Source organism: Calonectris borealis, chromosome 7 (assembly GCF_964195595.1).
Source record: "Calonectris borealis chromosome 7, bCalBor7.hap1.2, whole genome shotgun sequence".
In the NCBI taxonomy this organism is placed as follows: Eukaryota; Metazoa; Chordata; class Aves; order Procellariiformes; family Procellariidae; genus Calonectris; species Calonectris borealis.
In genome coordinates this window covers 10,169,192-10,186,267 of record NC_134318.1, presented here as the reverse complement: position 1 = coordinate 10,186,267, position 17,076 = coordinate 10,169,192, and the positions used below count along the sequence as shown (strand labels likewise).

At 37.7% G+C, this 17,076-nt stretch overlaps 1 protein-coding gene across 1 annotated transcript in view; it reads right to left on the bottom strand.

Moving 5' to 3' along the window:
- Positions 1-6,390: 6,390 nt before the first annotated feature.
- Positions 6,391-17,076, bottom strand: part of RTKN2 (rhotekin 2) — a 39,289-nt gene continuing 28,603 nt past the window's right edge. Inside the window, exons 10-12 of the mRNA XM_075154268.1 lie at positions 12,336-12,501; positions 10,280-10,387; positions 6,391-8,757 (exon numbers count right to left, since the gene is read on the bottom strand). Coding sequence (XP_075010369.1) covers positions 8,204-8,757; positions 10,280-10,387; positions 12,336-12,501 — 828 coding nt within the window. The 3' untranslated portion in view covers positions 6,391-8,203. The remainder of the gene's footprint in view (positions 8,758-10,279; positions 10,388-12,335; positions 12,502-17,076) is intronic.

The window sequence follows — 17,076 nt, the reverse complement described above, 5'->3', positions numbered from 1 at the left end:
GTACCCTGATTCAAATAATTGTTTCTGTAGTAACCCCTTGGCTCTCTTTAATGCTTCAATAAGAGACAGATGGAGTCTAACTAAATAATTGGCTCTATCCTTTCCTTTTTTTTGCAGGTACGGTTGACAAAATTTGCCCTGCCGAAGGACACATGTAGAAAAAGGCAAGTAAACAAGTTGTTGCTGAAGTTTGTATTTATCACTCTAGTGAGCTGTAGCGTAGCAGAAGACTGATACGTTCTGGTTTATCCTTATGAAAAATGTAAATAACGGGTTATGCATTCATGCTTGGAAATCACTAACTTTACTTGCCAAGGAATTATACAATTATTTTAAATGGATAAATGGAAAAGTGTGCATCGGTCTCTAGGCTTAACTGGCTATTGCATGAGCTGGGATAAACCCAAGTTAGTCCCAAGACAGCAGACCATTCTTTACTGAAGGATAATGATCAAACAAATGTTTAAGAAACTTTCTAATGAAGTCATGAGTAAAATGCGATGTATTATTAGACACACAAATGAACTCTTATTAAAATAATAAAAAATTCTGATATATTAAAGGCATGGAATAATAAATCCAATTTGACCTGGAGCTGTGTGTGGAATACCATTATTAGCATTTGTCCTTAATAAAAAGCTTTCCATTTACACAATAAAATTTAAGTGAGACTCTCCTAACTTTGAGCAAAGTTTCTTCCACGTTTGAAGAGCCAGTCTGCCCCACGTCATTTCAAATAGCCCATGCCATGGGATAAAGCGACATTGGTGAGAAGAGCAGCCTTGCTGCCTGCGTTCAGTCAGGAAGACTGGATTCAGGAGAAAGAAAGGCAAAGTTGCCATAGGCCCTCAGTTTTCCTACAAGCCAAATACCCGGGCTAAGAATCTGGCAGCTCAGTACTTCGACAGTTGTGACTCCAGCTGATACATCCGCGTCATGAGAAGGTCAGTTAAATTGCTCTCAGTTTATTTTAAAAGCTCTCAACCCTTGCGTAAAGACATGAGGGACTGAAGAGTAATGACCACTCAAAACCAAAAGAAGTAAAGCAGCTGCTGCCATCTGAAAAGCAAATGTTGTGTGGACAAAGCAGCTTACTTGTGCCAGCTACGCACCTGTAACATTTTTCCTGCTATCGAGAAATTTGTAAATTAAGCTCACCATAACAGTGCCAGGATCTTCTTTTCTTTCCTAAGGTGCGTCTTTATTTAAGCACAGACCATTCTGGCCATAGAGCGATGGAAACATTTTTGTTTGTTTTTCGCTACTGCAGAATGAGCAGCTAAAATGGTGATAATACTAATGAACATATTATGTTCTTGTAAATCAAGAGTACCCCTGAGCTAGAAGTGTGTGTTCTGCTCTGGGCACCCAGCTCAAGAGAGATATCGTCAAAATACATGTGGGACTTTGAAATAGACACTAATTAGAAAATGGAAACGATAATCCAAAGAAAGATGGAAAAGACTGGGACCGTTTGCCTTCAGGGTGAAAAAACTTAAGCAAATATATTTGTATTTTGGTACCACCTTTACAGCCAATGACAAAAAAAGGAAGGTGATGGACGGTTGCTGACTCTTTCCCTCTTCGCAAAAGAAAATATACAAATTTTAAAGTTTGGAAAGAAAACTCTTGTGGCATATCATCAAACTGCAAGTTCTACGAGGCAGCAGTGAATGCCAAAATTTAAGTAAATTAAAAAATACAATTTTTTGCTTTTAACTGCCACTATGAATTCATGTCCAGACACAGACATGCAGTGAAACTTTGACAGGATAAAAGGCTTTCTACATCTGCATATAAAAGAGCCTGTAATTACTAAGGGCTAGGAAGAAGCTCTCTGTGTATGAAACACAACTCCACAACTTCCTTCTGCAGGTATTCCAGTATCGCCTTTCTGACACCGGTGACACTGGACAATATTTGAAAAAAAAACCCTCAGGTGAGACAATGTATATTATAAATCATATTCTTTTGTAACTATTTTGGAAGAAGTTTATAGAAACGTGAAGAAAAGCCTTAACAGAATAAAAGACACTTCACTAGTTACTATAATTTTCCTCCCTCTGGGGACGTACGTAAAGAACATTTAGAAAGCTATCTTGATATAGAAGTCTTGAAAGATTGTTTTCTCCCCACAAAAAGCAATTTATTTTGATGTCTCGCAAACAGATTTTTCTGTGAATATATAATACATACATGGAAAGATTACAGTGTAACCATTTGCTAATGGTTATATGAAGAGATCATCATATCTTACTTTACTATGATCCCTTAAAGCAAACTGCAGCAACTGTAGCTGCAGCATGATTTTCATTAAATCACTCAGCTGCATTGGCTTGCCTTGCAATTATCAATCACACTTTGTTTGTTTCATGGACTCTTAAATCAGTCAAATATTCTAAAATTAAAATGTCTAACAATTCCCTCTACGTTTATTACAGTTCTTTTACGATAACTGGGCCAAAAGAACACCTTACTTGAGTGGCACAGTTAGCTTTAGCAGCGCTACACCGAGCTCTAGCCGGTGAGGCGAACAGGAGTTGCCCTTCAGAACACGACTGCCTGTGAAAGAAAAAAATGAATGGATGGTATTGGTAGTGTCAGTGGCTCATTTATGAATTGACCTTACAAAGCAGACGGAATGATGTAAATCTACTTCAGGACACGTTTTCTTGCAAGACTATGAGAGAAGCAAGATAGCACCTAAAAAAAACGTTTAGGCACATTCGTGGAAACAAGGTGAATCTCAGGTAACATTTCTAACTTTACATATTCACACAGAGATCTACTGGATACACTGGACAACTAGTTGAGCAATCAATGCTAGCTGCCAAATGTTTTTTTCTCCCTTCTTCCAGTTTAGAAAACTGAGGCCAATACTGTTTGCTATTGTCAGTACGAGCCTAGCGGGATACAGTCAGCAGGCCCAGTAGAAAAGTAGCTACCCATAAGTTCTCTGATTTTACAGCAGCCGTCACCCATGGTTTATAAACTGGAGTAAAGCTTAATATAATTCTAGAGTGAAGAAAATTACACCAAAACCCTTTTACTCTAGAAATGCTTTTAATTTCACTCGCATATTTTAACAGAAATACAATATGTTAGCAGCAAAAAAAGAAGATTTCTGTTCTAACATTTCAAAATACGTTAGTGTCCAAATCTGCATTTTTCTATTAAGGCATCTACATTAATTACAAATCAACTCTGAATACTAGGACAGTATTCCAAATATGTACAAACAACTGTAAAATAACTATTAATATAATTACCATAGAAAAAAATAAAATCACAATACTAGTAAAAATGTAAACATTTTAAGCTGATGTCTTTAAAATCGCAAAAGGTACCGTCTACCATTCCAAGACCAAATGAACAGCTAAAGACATTAGGTATAATATAAAAGTTACTAAATTAAGTCTTTGTTCAGGCAATATTGCAAAAGTTGTTCATGTTCTGTGAAATTTATATTCAAGTTTGGACTAGCAATTTCTTTCAAGTTGTACTTCCTAAAAGAAGAGTTCAGGTTGACTATTGCCTCCGTCCGACTTCAAGACGGCAATCCCACTACTTAATTCTGCTTTTAAGCAGCAATTAATTCATTCCAGCAGCGAACAAGCAGGTACGATTTTCAGAGTGGACCTGACATATTCCTCAGAAAAGTACCTGATCACATGCAGTTCAGCAGTAGCAGATGCCACTAACGTCTTCACCGTGCTACACTGGGTAGTTTGAGCCGTTCATTCTGGGTGCAGTGTCTCTGAACAAATACTGGTTTTCCATGGACTCCACTGCCAGGCAGCAGCACACCGACTTGCCTGCACAAATGTGAACATGGGGCAATGGGATGCAAGGCCTGGGAGAAGCCACAGGCTTCCTGCTGTCTTCCAAGCCTTGTCCCAGCGGGAGGCTGGCTGATGTCACTTGTGCCTTTGTGAACTATTTCCTATTTCGGCATTGTTTATAGATGCTAATCAAATGACTTTTGGTTTTTGATTTCTGATATTTTGAGTCATGCAATTAAAGCACCCTCATGATGGAATGCAACTGATTAGATGGCTTAATGGGTACATTCTCTTTTAGTGCCCAGAAGCAGCAGTTAAATGGTTTCCACCATGTCCCGTAAGGAACAGGCTGCCTTCTACCTCTCTGCCCCTAGACTCCCCTGCACCTCCACTTTGAAGGACAAAAGCTAACAGCCCCCCAGCCCCACGCACTACCAACAGTCGGGCTTCAGCGACTGCCTTGGCCACGTCCTTAAGACCACACAGCCTGGGAAGTGAATCAGTGCAAAGCCTAAAACATCACTGTACCACACTGCGACGTAGCTGGCTTCCTCCTATTAGAGTGCTTGGTACAAGCAATTTATTGGTATTAATTCCTGTTTTGAATATTCATCCTCATTATAGTCAGGAAAACTTGAGGAAAAAAAACAAAGGAAGAGTTCTAATTTCTGAACAAGCCTATGCAATGATAAGGGACCAGTATCAGTAATGAAGTATTACAATTTGTCACTATATGGAAAAGCCAAAAAATGTCAATTTTCCTCAGATGTATCTTCTAATCATACTCCTGAAATTGTGCTCTGTTTTTATTACTAATATTTATGTTCTCTTACATAGACAAAAGCTGAGTACAAATGTATTTCCGACAACTGACTTTACTGTATAGCTAAGATCAACGTTTGCTGGTGGCCTGCAGTTTTCATCAGTTAAACCAACTTGCTTAACAGAAGATGCGAAGGCAATAATAAATGCAATACAGAAGGGGAAAGAAAAAAAGACTAGGTCAATAACAATAAATAGTGAAACCTGAAGTCAACTGATGCTTCGTAATAGGGATTATAAAGTGGTTGTTTAAAATAACAGAAACTACATTCAGTAGCAGAAGCCTTTCCAGCTGTAGGACCCTAAATGTGCAATTAGTTAAACAAGTCTCAACGCTGCCATGATGTTTCACAAGACCGTAAGAACAACACGGTTGTTCTGAAGCAGGATGATCAGGGTAATTAATGGCCTAGTTTGTTTAGAGGTGATCAGGGCAATATAGTCAACTGGCTCATATGAGTCTAATTTAAGGATAGATATAAAATGTCCATCAACACAGCTTTGTGGAGAATAGGTCTTGAACAACAGGTTGCATTTTACTCTTTGATATAGTAAGCTCGGCTTGCAAAGACACCTGCACTGAGGTGTTACCCATAAGAACCCTAAGTCACCTACTGAAAACCAGATGAACACATCATTTTCTTTAAAATATCAGTACTAGATCAAATCAATATAGAACGTTATGTTGAAGACGGAAAACTAATTTCAAAATGCAGTATTAATAGGGAATCAGCAAGAAGTATAGTTGTTTTCCATCTTATTCAATTTTTTAAAGGCTCTGGGAAAAAAGGGACATGAACTCAATGGCGTGTCTGTTTGCTTTTCCCCACCCCCCTACCCATGTCACTGATGTAATAAAAACTTATCACCTCTCTCTACAAACCTTGCCTTGCATTCAATTTTAAAAATCAATGATCTGGAAGAAACTGTAAAAATCACTTGCAATAAATTTGCAAAGGACATGCAGACTGCTAGAGTAGTAAAGAATGAGGACAGGTCACTTATACAGAGCAATCTGGATCACTTCATGAGCAGTATTTTAATGCTGGTAAAATACAGTGTATATTTCTAAGAAAAAATAAGGTAGGATAATAAGAGGATGATGTACCGCATTCTTGAAAAAGACTCTGAAGAGGACTTGAGCCATAAAAGTCAGCATCCAAGGCAATGCTTCCACAAAAAAAGGATAATACAATTTTTGAGGAAAGAGAGGAGGGAGATATTAATCAGAGTAAGAGGATCATGTTATGTCTCTATACAGACCCCATGGATCACTACTGACATGTGGCATCTAATTCAGATGTCACACTCAAAAATATTTCAACACATGAGAAGTACAGAGAAGAACATGAAGATTAACTAGTCTTGGATAACATTCATTGCCGTAAGAAAGTTAAGGAATTCAGTACATCTCATCAGAGAAAAGGTTAAAAGGGACATAATCATGATTTATAACTACACACAAGCAATTAGAAAAGCTGATACTACAGAGATCAATATAAGCAATCAAATGCATAAAAAGACCAAAATAACTTGAGGTGGAGCTAGAAATGCAAATAGAAAATCAAGTGAAAAATGTACTTGGGGTAATTAACTATTGCAACAGGAGGTATGAGTGAATTCTCATCACTTGAAGACTTTAAATTAATATTAAATGCCTTCCTAAAATATGTATGTTCAGTTCAAAACAAAGCCACTGAATTTAATAGAGAAACTGCTCGTTGAAATTCAATGGCCTGTTGAATTTAAAAATAAATCCTCATTATGGTGCCTTCTTGCCTTATATATTTATGAGATTTATTTTGGAATATAACAACTAAATGGAAAGGGGTTACCAAGAAAAAGGTATTCTTTCTTTCCAGAGCACAGTAACATTTAAGGCTAGATTTAAAGCTAAATAAACTGCAGCTGGATTTTGGAAAATATGCTTTTTTTTTCCCCCTGTTTATTTTTCCTATTTCTTGTTCAGAGTTGCACAGTCCACTTAGTCGACTGTGTCTGATTTACATAATCATGTAGTTATTCTTCAGTTTTTCTGTTCCTATTTATAAACCATTCACAAACCATCCACTTAAGTAACAGCATGATTTATTGTAAGAATGATTATGGTTGTTTCAGAGGGAAAATGGAATGTGATTAAACGAAGAATGAACAAGGACATTCTAGAAATGAAGGGCTCTAATCCTGCGAAAGGATTTGTAAATGAAACCTGCCTCTCAAGCCCCATCCAAAAAGCCAATGAACTACGGAGGGAATTCAGCAGATACCTTTACAGCTGTGCAGCCAAGAGCTTAGCAGAAGACAAAAAATAGATAAAACAAACAAACCAACCATGCACACAATATCTTCTGGAGAAATGGTAAAGCTCCCAAAGCCATCCGCACTTTAGAAAAAAAAAAAAAAATTAATGAACTGTATGTACACAGTTGCTGATATGACTCTTTCAACACAGGTCTGAATACCAAGGCTCTAGAGGGAGATCTGCAAGCAGACCTTTGCTCTTGGATAAGTTCCAGCATCTGAGATAAATGCATCAACCAAGGAAAGGGTTGGATATTTAAGCTGTGGATCCAGGAGAAGAGAATCTTTTCCATATGCAATAGACGTTTTGCAGGTGCCACAGGAACCCTAATAACCCATGCTTCTTACAAAAACGGTGAACAGTCTGATGGAAGAATATCAAAGTTCAATATTTTCACCTGAAGTACTTATTCTCTGCTATTTCAGAAAGAACGAGTGGTGAAAAAACCCTGTTTGTTTACCAGTAACACTGTCGTGTTTACAAACCAGCTACCTACCGGGAACAGCTGAGAGGCTCCACAAAGGAAGAAGCTATGCTACAGAGCCCCATTCGTCAGAAAAAACATCCGTAAAAATGAAATCCTGAATAGATGTTTATATGCAGTACTGCTTTTAAATGTTTGTGTTAGTCTGAAATAAGCAGCAATGATGGATCACATTCTTGCTCATATACAAATAATCCTGGTCCATTCGGACAGTGCATGAACCAGCAAGAACTTAGGAGATCCCACACTAAATTGATAGAACTGCTTCAGAAACTCATACAGAGTTACACAGCCGTTCAGAAGAGCACAACAACTTTTCACAGTACATTATCTTATAAGCTATGGTTCCCAAACAGTGAGGGAGAGATAAGAATATTTTAGGTGAAGCCAAGCATAGAGCCCAAGAAAATCACCTTTGCAAGATCTGTGTAAATGTGTGTGAAATTCCCACTTGAACTACTCTGAGGAGCTGCAGATGGGCTAAGCTGAGGGACGGGTCGAAGGCAACGGTAACATCCCTGCTGCAGGGACGCCGAGTTACCCTGAACACTGACCATTTTTCAAGGGGAAAGTACTGCACCACTCTTTTCAGAGTTATTTAAGATAGAGATAACTCCCCCTGTTACTAGTGCAATTATTTAGATATTAGCGATAATGAGTACAGCTGACACTGCAGCTAGTAGTAATGCCCTGCATAAAAGAAAAGAAACTTTAGCCTCAATACTTATAAGCTACATGCTAAAATCTATTTTTACTTAAGAGTTATAGTAGAAGGCTGAGAAACTTAAAATTCCAGGGACTCTTCTAAGCTAATCATGGCTGCAGCCATGATCTAGGGTCTAGCATTTCTGTGATGCATTTCTGTCTAGGGGTTGGTACCAGTTTGGTTTCAGACTCGGTCTTGTTAACCAATGAAATGGGATTCCCATGGCCAGCTAAACTGCTTTTTCTACAAGGACCAGTTTTGCGAGGAGCAGCAATGGGTGTCTGCAACTGCTGCATTTTCGTAGATAACTTTGAGTCAAAGGAAGAACGACTAGCAGATGCACGGTCAGACTTCCCCCAGTTTTCCTTGCCCAAGTGCTCTGTGTTCACCTGTGCTTTTGCACTATATGGTGACTTATCGGAAGGTGGAGGTGGAGCTCTTCTTTTCTTTCCTCTGCTATCATTAGGACTTGTAGTATCTCTTTTTGAGCCCAGATGCAAATTTTTCTGAACCACCATCTCATGAGATCCATCAAAGAGTGAAGCCCATAGGGAAGATGCAGACTCTTTTTGCTGGCCAAGCAGGAACTCGCCATCACTCTCTTCAATTTTTCTTTGTATGATATCAGCTAAGCCCTCATCTTTCACTGGAGAATCAATGCCTGTAATTTTGAGGGACAGCAATTAACTCGGATTAAAATGCTACCAATGATTTTACTGCTACCTATTTCATTATTACTATTCAGAATACAAAACCGTATTAACAATGTCTCATGAAGTCTGGACTACTATTAAGAGTATTAATGGATGAAATGGAAAAGATTACATATGCTTTCAGAGAGACAACTAAGATGACAGGAGGGAACTGTTTCCGTGACAGCTGGCATTGAGGCAACAGGGTAGGCATTGATATTTCTTTCCAAGTAAAAGTAGAAAAAATAATGTACTACTAGGAAACCTATATGTATTAGATATTAAACATATTTTGTTGTCTAGTGCTTTGAAAATTTTGTTTCACAGAAGGCCCATGAAAAAGTCTATGACTAAATATTCTTGTGCTTCCAGCCTGCAGAAAATGGGACATCTTTACATATATCATTTTTCTTTATGTGCTTTAAGACAGTCTTGTCTCATTTCTTATCCCTCATATTGAGTTTTCTATGTATACTGCAGTAATACTAGCCTCAAACAGCAGCAATATCTTTTCTATTGCAGGCCACATGTTAATGATTTTCAACACATTTTTAAACACAGGGTTTTACGTATGAATACTATAAACAAGCAAGAAAAAAAATGGTATATTAAGAGTGAAACAGAGTTTGTGTTCTGCTCCTCACTGATGTACCTGAGTATCAGTAGAATTATGCTACCGTATTACCTTCGTAAGACTTCTATATAGTTGATTTACTGCCTTTCTACTCTGCATTCATAGCTTAGATAGGACTCTCTTGACTGTTCAGTGCTCTGATGCACAGTAACTCAATGACCCACATGGCATTTTGAGCATCTTCACAGTTCCAATCTCAAGCAGCAAGCAGTCAGGCTTTTATAGTTGTACGGTGTTTCTCAGCCAATACTGCATCGGATCCATTAAAACAAAGTGACCTACTTTTTCTAGTCTGTAAATATTATTTCTGTAATGAAACTATTAAAATAATCCTGCTGCATACCATTTTGCTCTGTAAAAATACAAGTCTCAGATACATGCTAGCTAGATTTTCCAAGCATATTTTTCAACATCATTACCAAAGACTAAACAATTAGGTAAGTTATGTTAGGTAAGCCTTTCAATAGCTTTAAGAACAGCAGATTTATTTCATGCAGCTAGTTAAAGACATTACTGATTTGCAGACTGGACTATTTTACCTTTACATTTCCTGAGCTTTATACTACTCTTACGATGAGTGTTTATTTCTAGTGACAGCTTTTTTGAATGTGTTCAAGGCTCCCTAGTTACAGTTCAGATTGCAGATTTTTTGGCTCAAGGTAAAAAATGTATTCATTATTTGTGCTATTACAAATTCGGATTTAATATGAACGCCTTGGTATGCAATTATGTTGCTCTTTCATTGTCTGAATTGTCCTTGAAAAACTCAGCGTTTCAACATCAACACCAGAAGCCATCTGAATACAGACAATGTTGTTTCTGTTACCCTGCAACTTGAAAAGACAAATCCCACTTACTCATATCATGGTAGACGGAGGTTGCTTCTTTTGTCAAGAACAAAGGTGGTTTCCGTGGTGACATAATCTCAATTTTCATAAGTTCTTCACAACAATGTTTCCACTGGCCTGAGAGAGAAAAGAGAACAATGACTGGAACTTAAACACTTCAGCTTGAAAAAAAATTGAAGTTATTATGTTGTGTCAGGAAACTATCTCCAAAGCAATGCTAAACAGTAAGCATTTACTTTTGTTTAGTAGGAATGCTCAGGATGCATTTGTATTTTCAACTCTGTACTCATTCTCTCAGCACTAAGGTCATAAGCTACTACCCTTAATTTAAGCATCCCAGCAGTATTGTTATACTATGAAGGTCAAATATCATAATTTGCCTTCAAATCCCCAAACACAGTATAAATTCATCATAAAAAAAAAACTAAAAAAAAAAAAAATTAAGGTTAGGGAAGCTTCATGAAGTTACAGCGGACAACCTCCAATATACTGCAAGCTGGATGTTATACAACTATGTTACAATGTTATAGTAAAGGAACATTCTGTCTTTAATAGAGGATAACTTGCCTTTTATCCGTTAGCAGACAAGGAAACCTCTTTTCCTATTAATAGATTTTGACCTTAAGGAAAACAAGACACAGTAAAATTACTTTGTTCATACCAATCATTCCAAGTTTTCTGAGCACATTAATTTTAAGAGAATTTTAGAACCAGGGAAGAAAAAAGGCATTTAAATGCCAAGTGACCCATTTTTTCTGAACCTAAGGAAAATGTCTCAAAAAATCCATGGGTATTCTATCTATAATGAATAAGAAGTAGTTCTCTTACCCCAGTCTATGGCTAATTTAAAGAGGATGCCCTAGTTTTTGGTTGGTGTGTTTCTTTAATTGATAGAGCCTTTTCTCATTGTGAATCAGAGCTAGAAAGGACTAGAAATACGAACTACAATATCGAGTTTCTACAACCTCAATTCACTGATTTTATTGGTGTGGCCTCTGACTAAAGACTAATATTTCATTAATTGACCTGGTTCTGTTTTCTGATAAAAATGACTATCAGGAACCAACTATACCTTGTCAATGACAGCATAATAACTGACAGTTGCTCTCTACTCTTAATAAACCTGTGAGTCAAACTACTAAAGCAGAGGAAAAAGACAAAGACAAATTAATCTATATAGTTCTTATAATAAATATTTGAGGTTAAACAAGCAACACAGTATACTACTTCAATACCGTTTCACTGTTTTACACCAATAAATTAGTTTCTTCTCTCATGTAAGAACAGTATCGTTCCAGAGGTTAGCCAAAGGATCAGGACATCAATTTATCATTTCATTTATATCCTCTGTTACAAAGCCTCAGGTACAGCTTTTACAAGGTTCAAGTAAGCAGCGTGTATTTGCAAGACTGGATTGGAGCGTGGCTAGGTGAGCATATTCCCGTGTGACAAGGGGTACCAAAACCTTAGAATTACCAACAGAATTACCCTATTGCAACAAATTGCAATTTAATTCATCCATAATATTGCTGAGCAAGGAAATCCCACATACATGTGCCTACTTGCAAGGGCTGGCTGAATCTGCAGCCTAGTTAAGGCCCCAAATGAATCCAGCAACCTCACCACTTCCCACTAAGGCTTCCACGCCCAAAGGTTTCATACTTGCAGAACCTCACAAAACCAACACACCACTGGTAGAATGCCCAGGCAAAGGTGGACTCTTCCTGCTACAGTGGAGGAAGAGATGGTGAGAATTTAGCAGTTCTTAAAAAAGTTATCTAGAACACTGCTAAAAGAGATCAGGTTCTTTCAGGACTGATGGACATATTCTGCTTCTGGTTTCCTGCAAAAACTCAGACTGAACACGTGGACTTTGGTTTAGTCAAATATTTGCCTTCCAACGGCTTAGACCACCACCCAGTATTATCCCAAAGGACATTTTTCTTCTCATCGTTGCAAACAAAGGCTTATGAGGCAATTCCAATTCAAATTGTTCAAAGATCCCTTTGATGTTAAGTAACACCCCACTTGGAAGGCACGCTGCCAGCACTGCCTGCTTACTTACTCAGATCGTAAAAGTGCTGCCAGAAAGCCTCCATCCACTTATGAAGTTCTTCCCTACTGTCAGTAGCAAAAAGTTGCATCACAGCCTCTCCAGACACGGGGTTGATAACAGAGAAGTTATTAGTTCTTCTCTTGGAGTCCTTATCCACAGCTCGAATTCTAGTTTCCTAGGAACGACAAACTGTAGTAATGAGTTATTGCTTCAGCTCCACAGTGGCATCACCTTATGGCCAATGACAGTGCAAGGGAGGTATCATTTGGCTTTTTTATCTAATGCAGATTAATTTCCAATTAAAAAAAAAAAAGGAACTAATGTCAAGAACTGCTTATACAAATATTTTCTCATAAAACTATTAAAATGGCATAAAATATGAAAAATAAGGGAATGGAGCAGAAGTACTGCAATTTAGTTCTGAATTATAGAATGTACGTTCTATGTTTTCCCTCTCTCTGCCTTTACCAGCTCATCTCACACAACTCATCCTTCTCCACAGTAGTTTAGTGAATAATCTAAAATAACAGCAAGCAGCTCCTTTTCTCTGAACTCTTCAGCTGGACAACCACATTGTTACAGCTACTATTTAGGTCTCCTACTGTACTTCTGTGGGCCATTGTTTATGCAATGTATTCTAAATTTGTATCTATTTTATGTTCATCTTAGTGAATCAGGACATTCAGGGCTAATACTACAGTGACAGGAAATTTAAAAAGAAACTTATCTAGTCCACATTTAAAGGAGCATTTGTAGCAGTTACTCATACAGTTCTGCTAGAACAAACTTCCAGCATGAAAAAAACATTTTGCTCTAATATAAAAAAATCCTATTTGTCATTTCAAAATAGACATTTTAGTTTTGCCTTAATTAGGGAGAGCTACATAGAAACAATTTAAAAAATATATGAGAACTATATCAAAGTCTATCAAATTTCTTCAGCTAATGTTAGAAAGGCTCTCAGGTTACGCAGCAGTACTGTTACAGCCAAGGTTCCCCCTTCTGTTCGGGGACGTAGTTCAACTGATTTTTATCATCTAGACTAGATCCAGAGGTATTTTCATAGTATCTAGTTTCTTTGTTATGGCATTGCTACAGTAAAAAAAGCACTTACCCCTAACTGAGTGAAAAAATTTTTTTCATGTGTAAAATACTGAAAGATTTTAGTTAAAGTCTGATAAAACACAACTGAAAAAATTTCCAGAACACAACTAGTCAACATTGCTGCTCATCACAACATGATGAACAAATTAAAATAATTAACATTACTTAATTTACAAAAGTAAAAGCAGAAACCCCAGAAATATCTTTGCATATACAATTCAACCTGACTGAACAAGCAACGGCCTATTACAACACTGCTCTTAAAAGGATTTTTGGCATATCCAGGAGAGCAGCATAATCCCAAATCCTAGCGGGATGATGGCTTTTGGCACCAGGGAAGCAGCCGGCACCCTACAGCTGGCTGGCCCCGGAGCCTGGCAGGACCCGAGGCTGCCTAACGCACATTAAGACCATGCAGCGCCCTCCTGCCGCACAAAGGTGTCCCCTGGCATGGGGAATGCCCCAGGGTTTGAAGGAAGCCAACAACCACAGCCAGAGTTGTGTTAGAACGTCTCCTCTCTGGATGGACAGCGAATCTGACCACAAAGGTGGGCTCAGGGCATTCCTCAAAATACAGTGGGGACAGACCAACCATGTTCCTTTTATACAATTCAACCAAATGTCAAACATCTGCTAAAGATGTCAAATATACACTTACAGAAATTAAGTTTACACATGGGATCCCATGGGGATAAGCCTAGTTCTGATACTCAGAAAAACAAAAAATATTCTACGGAACATTCCCCAGATTTTAAATGCATTACTGAAGTAACCATTTGAAATACCAACAGCTGCTTGTAGCATATCTGATGGATATGCTCATTTAAATTCTTCTGTCTAAAAATAGGAGATGAAGTAATTCATCCATAAGCGCTCTATATCCCATTAACTCAGGTAACCATAGATACCAGCAAAAAAATTAAATCAAATTGATTAACATTTGACAGGTAAGAACTTCAAGCATACCATACACACAAGTTTATTTAATGATGTTTGCTGCAGGTTTTATCCCACAACTATGGTATTATTCAAAGGAGATAAATCCTCAAGCAACAATCTATATCTGATGCTTGAATATTTAAGGAGTGATACAAGATGCCATTACAATAATGGGCCGATGAATTTACCAAGCTTGGGTGAATTACGCTACATGCCCAGTTCCACTTAACAAAAAAAAAAAAAAAAACCAAAACAAACCCAAAAAACCCAATCAAAAACCAAAAAAACCCCCACAAAACAACAACAAAAAATTGTCTTAAGGTACCATGTTATAATAATGCTCAACCTTTCGCAGTCTGATAGACTGAACTGAACCAACTCTGCTACAGCTATTGTAAAGACCAGAACAATCAGTGGATCGGAATAGGAAAAACTGAGTTGAATCTTGAACACAAATGACCCTTTCTGGGGATGCTGAAGCCAGACTTATGTTCTAGATGCAAAAGATTTTTCTTTTTTAAGGTGAGGAAAGACTAAAAGGGAAAATGATAGATTTTTCCTAATGTAACGTAAATACAAACCTTCCTCTATACTTTTCTCCTCAAATCAAAAAATCTCTTTTCCTGATAATACCTCTCTGGAAAGCTCATCTTTTAAGCTAAAAAGAAAAAAGAAAAAAAAAAAAAAAGAAAAAAGAAAGAGAGAGAGAACTTTTTCATTGCTGAGGTGCAATACTTTCCTGCTTAAGCCACACTGATAAGCACTGGTTATAAAGACCATTTTAAGACATCAAAACAAATTACAGTTCTTGAGAAAAATATTGAATAGCCTAAGATCTAGTTGTGTGTACCTATTTTAAGATTAAACAAACCAAATCACATATAACAAATGTCCCTCAAGTTTTTAGTACCAAAAAATAAACCAAGAAATAACAATACGACACTGGAAACAAAATATAATCTCATGTGTAGGTTTCTGCTGTAATGTTAACAATTTCCTCGAGGTTTGTTTTAGGCAAGCAGGGAAATATGGTTAAATTTAAAATTATGGCTTTCAATCACATTAATGCACAAGACCGAATTCACCAGAACAGCTACGAATATTTTCTCCTTTCATGTTCATTGTTTTGTGAACTTGTATTAACATAACATCCATGTGGCCACTGGATGGTAAGTATAATGTGCAAGTATAGTATGGAAGAGCAATATTAGGATTTCTATGCCATTTTAGATATCTTCAATGCAATGCAGCAGCTGAAAACCAGGAGAAGGAGATGGCATTATATGACCAGCCAGCATTCTGTGGAGCATCAGGGAGCCATAAAGCGTACTTTCTAAACCACTCAATTTGAGCATGTGTGTTATAAGGTCCACCATGTGGGATCTGGGTATTATATCTGCTTCTCCAGCCTGCATCCACAATCTCTTTCAAGCAATTGCAGGACTAAACTGCACAACATGACATGAGATACCAGATATTTGGAGGCATTTAACTAGTCTGTGCTTTTCCAAAATAGTTTCCCATGTATGAAGGCTTGTCCCAGTGGGACAAAGACCTTACTACAGAGAACATAGATATTTTCAGGGCTGCTCTCATTTCACCACTGCTGGAGTTCCCTGATGCAGAGAATATTGCTCATATTGCTGGCTCCCTAAATGTTCACATTGTCAAGAACTCATATTGATATCCTTCTGCTCCAGTCCAAGGGTGAACTCCCTGGTTCCCTAGAAATACTGTATGGTTCCCCTGAAGTTATGCTGCTGCAGCCATCACTACATTTTCCAACTAGTTTCTCTACCTGACCTAGCCCAGAACAGATGTTCCAACAAGAACTGTCATTCAAGGTAACAGTCTGCAGAAATGCCAGCTGGATTTTGTCCTTTCACTCCTGCTACATTGTTTAGCAACCGATCTATGAACTCTAAGCCCATGGTTGCAAACACTCGTTGTTCCTCATCCTGTTCACCTCAACGATTAGCATGAACGCAGAGATAGCTCTGGGCCTGCTGCACTGCGTGGCACCAGATCAAAGATTGCACTGGCAAAATATGCCAGGAAGGAAATCACAGGCCTACATTAATTCAAAGCGACGTCCCAGAATTCCTCAACCTTCAGGCACACGTGGCACAGAATAAAGTTTTATAATTTATGACCAGGACACAATAGCATATGTATTCCAAATACTGAGCAACTAACGTGAACTGCTGGCACATGCGCCAATTGGCTAAGCTACCAGGTGTAGGCAAGGCCTTTATTATTCATTTCAAACTAAAGAAAACTTGAAAAAAATTCAGGAACTGGCCCATAAGGAATATTTCTTGTTCAAATTGGATTCCAGCAAATTTTCTTTGCTACAGAAAATATGATTTCTCTTTGCCTACTTAGTTGTGCAATATAATACGTTATAATCACATTTAGCTGGAACAATAATAGTAGCACTTGCATAATAGGAACTGCAGAACCATTCTTGCTCAACAGCAGTAGCAGTGAAGTCATCTGAAGTTGAAGTAATGACCTTGCTGGTCTTAACGGCTTCTTCAAGCCTCGATTCAAAGGGAAGGGAAATAAGGCTATCAGTGTGAATATTTTCCAGAGAGTTTCTCATAAATCCAGATGATTTCATTACTTTTCAGAAAGTATCTTTCAATTACATGTAAAGGATCAGCTTCACATTACAAATGAAAATGCCACATATGCAACCAGAAGA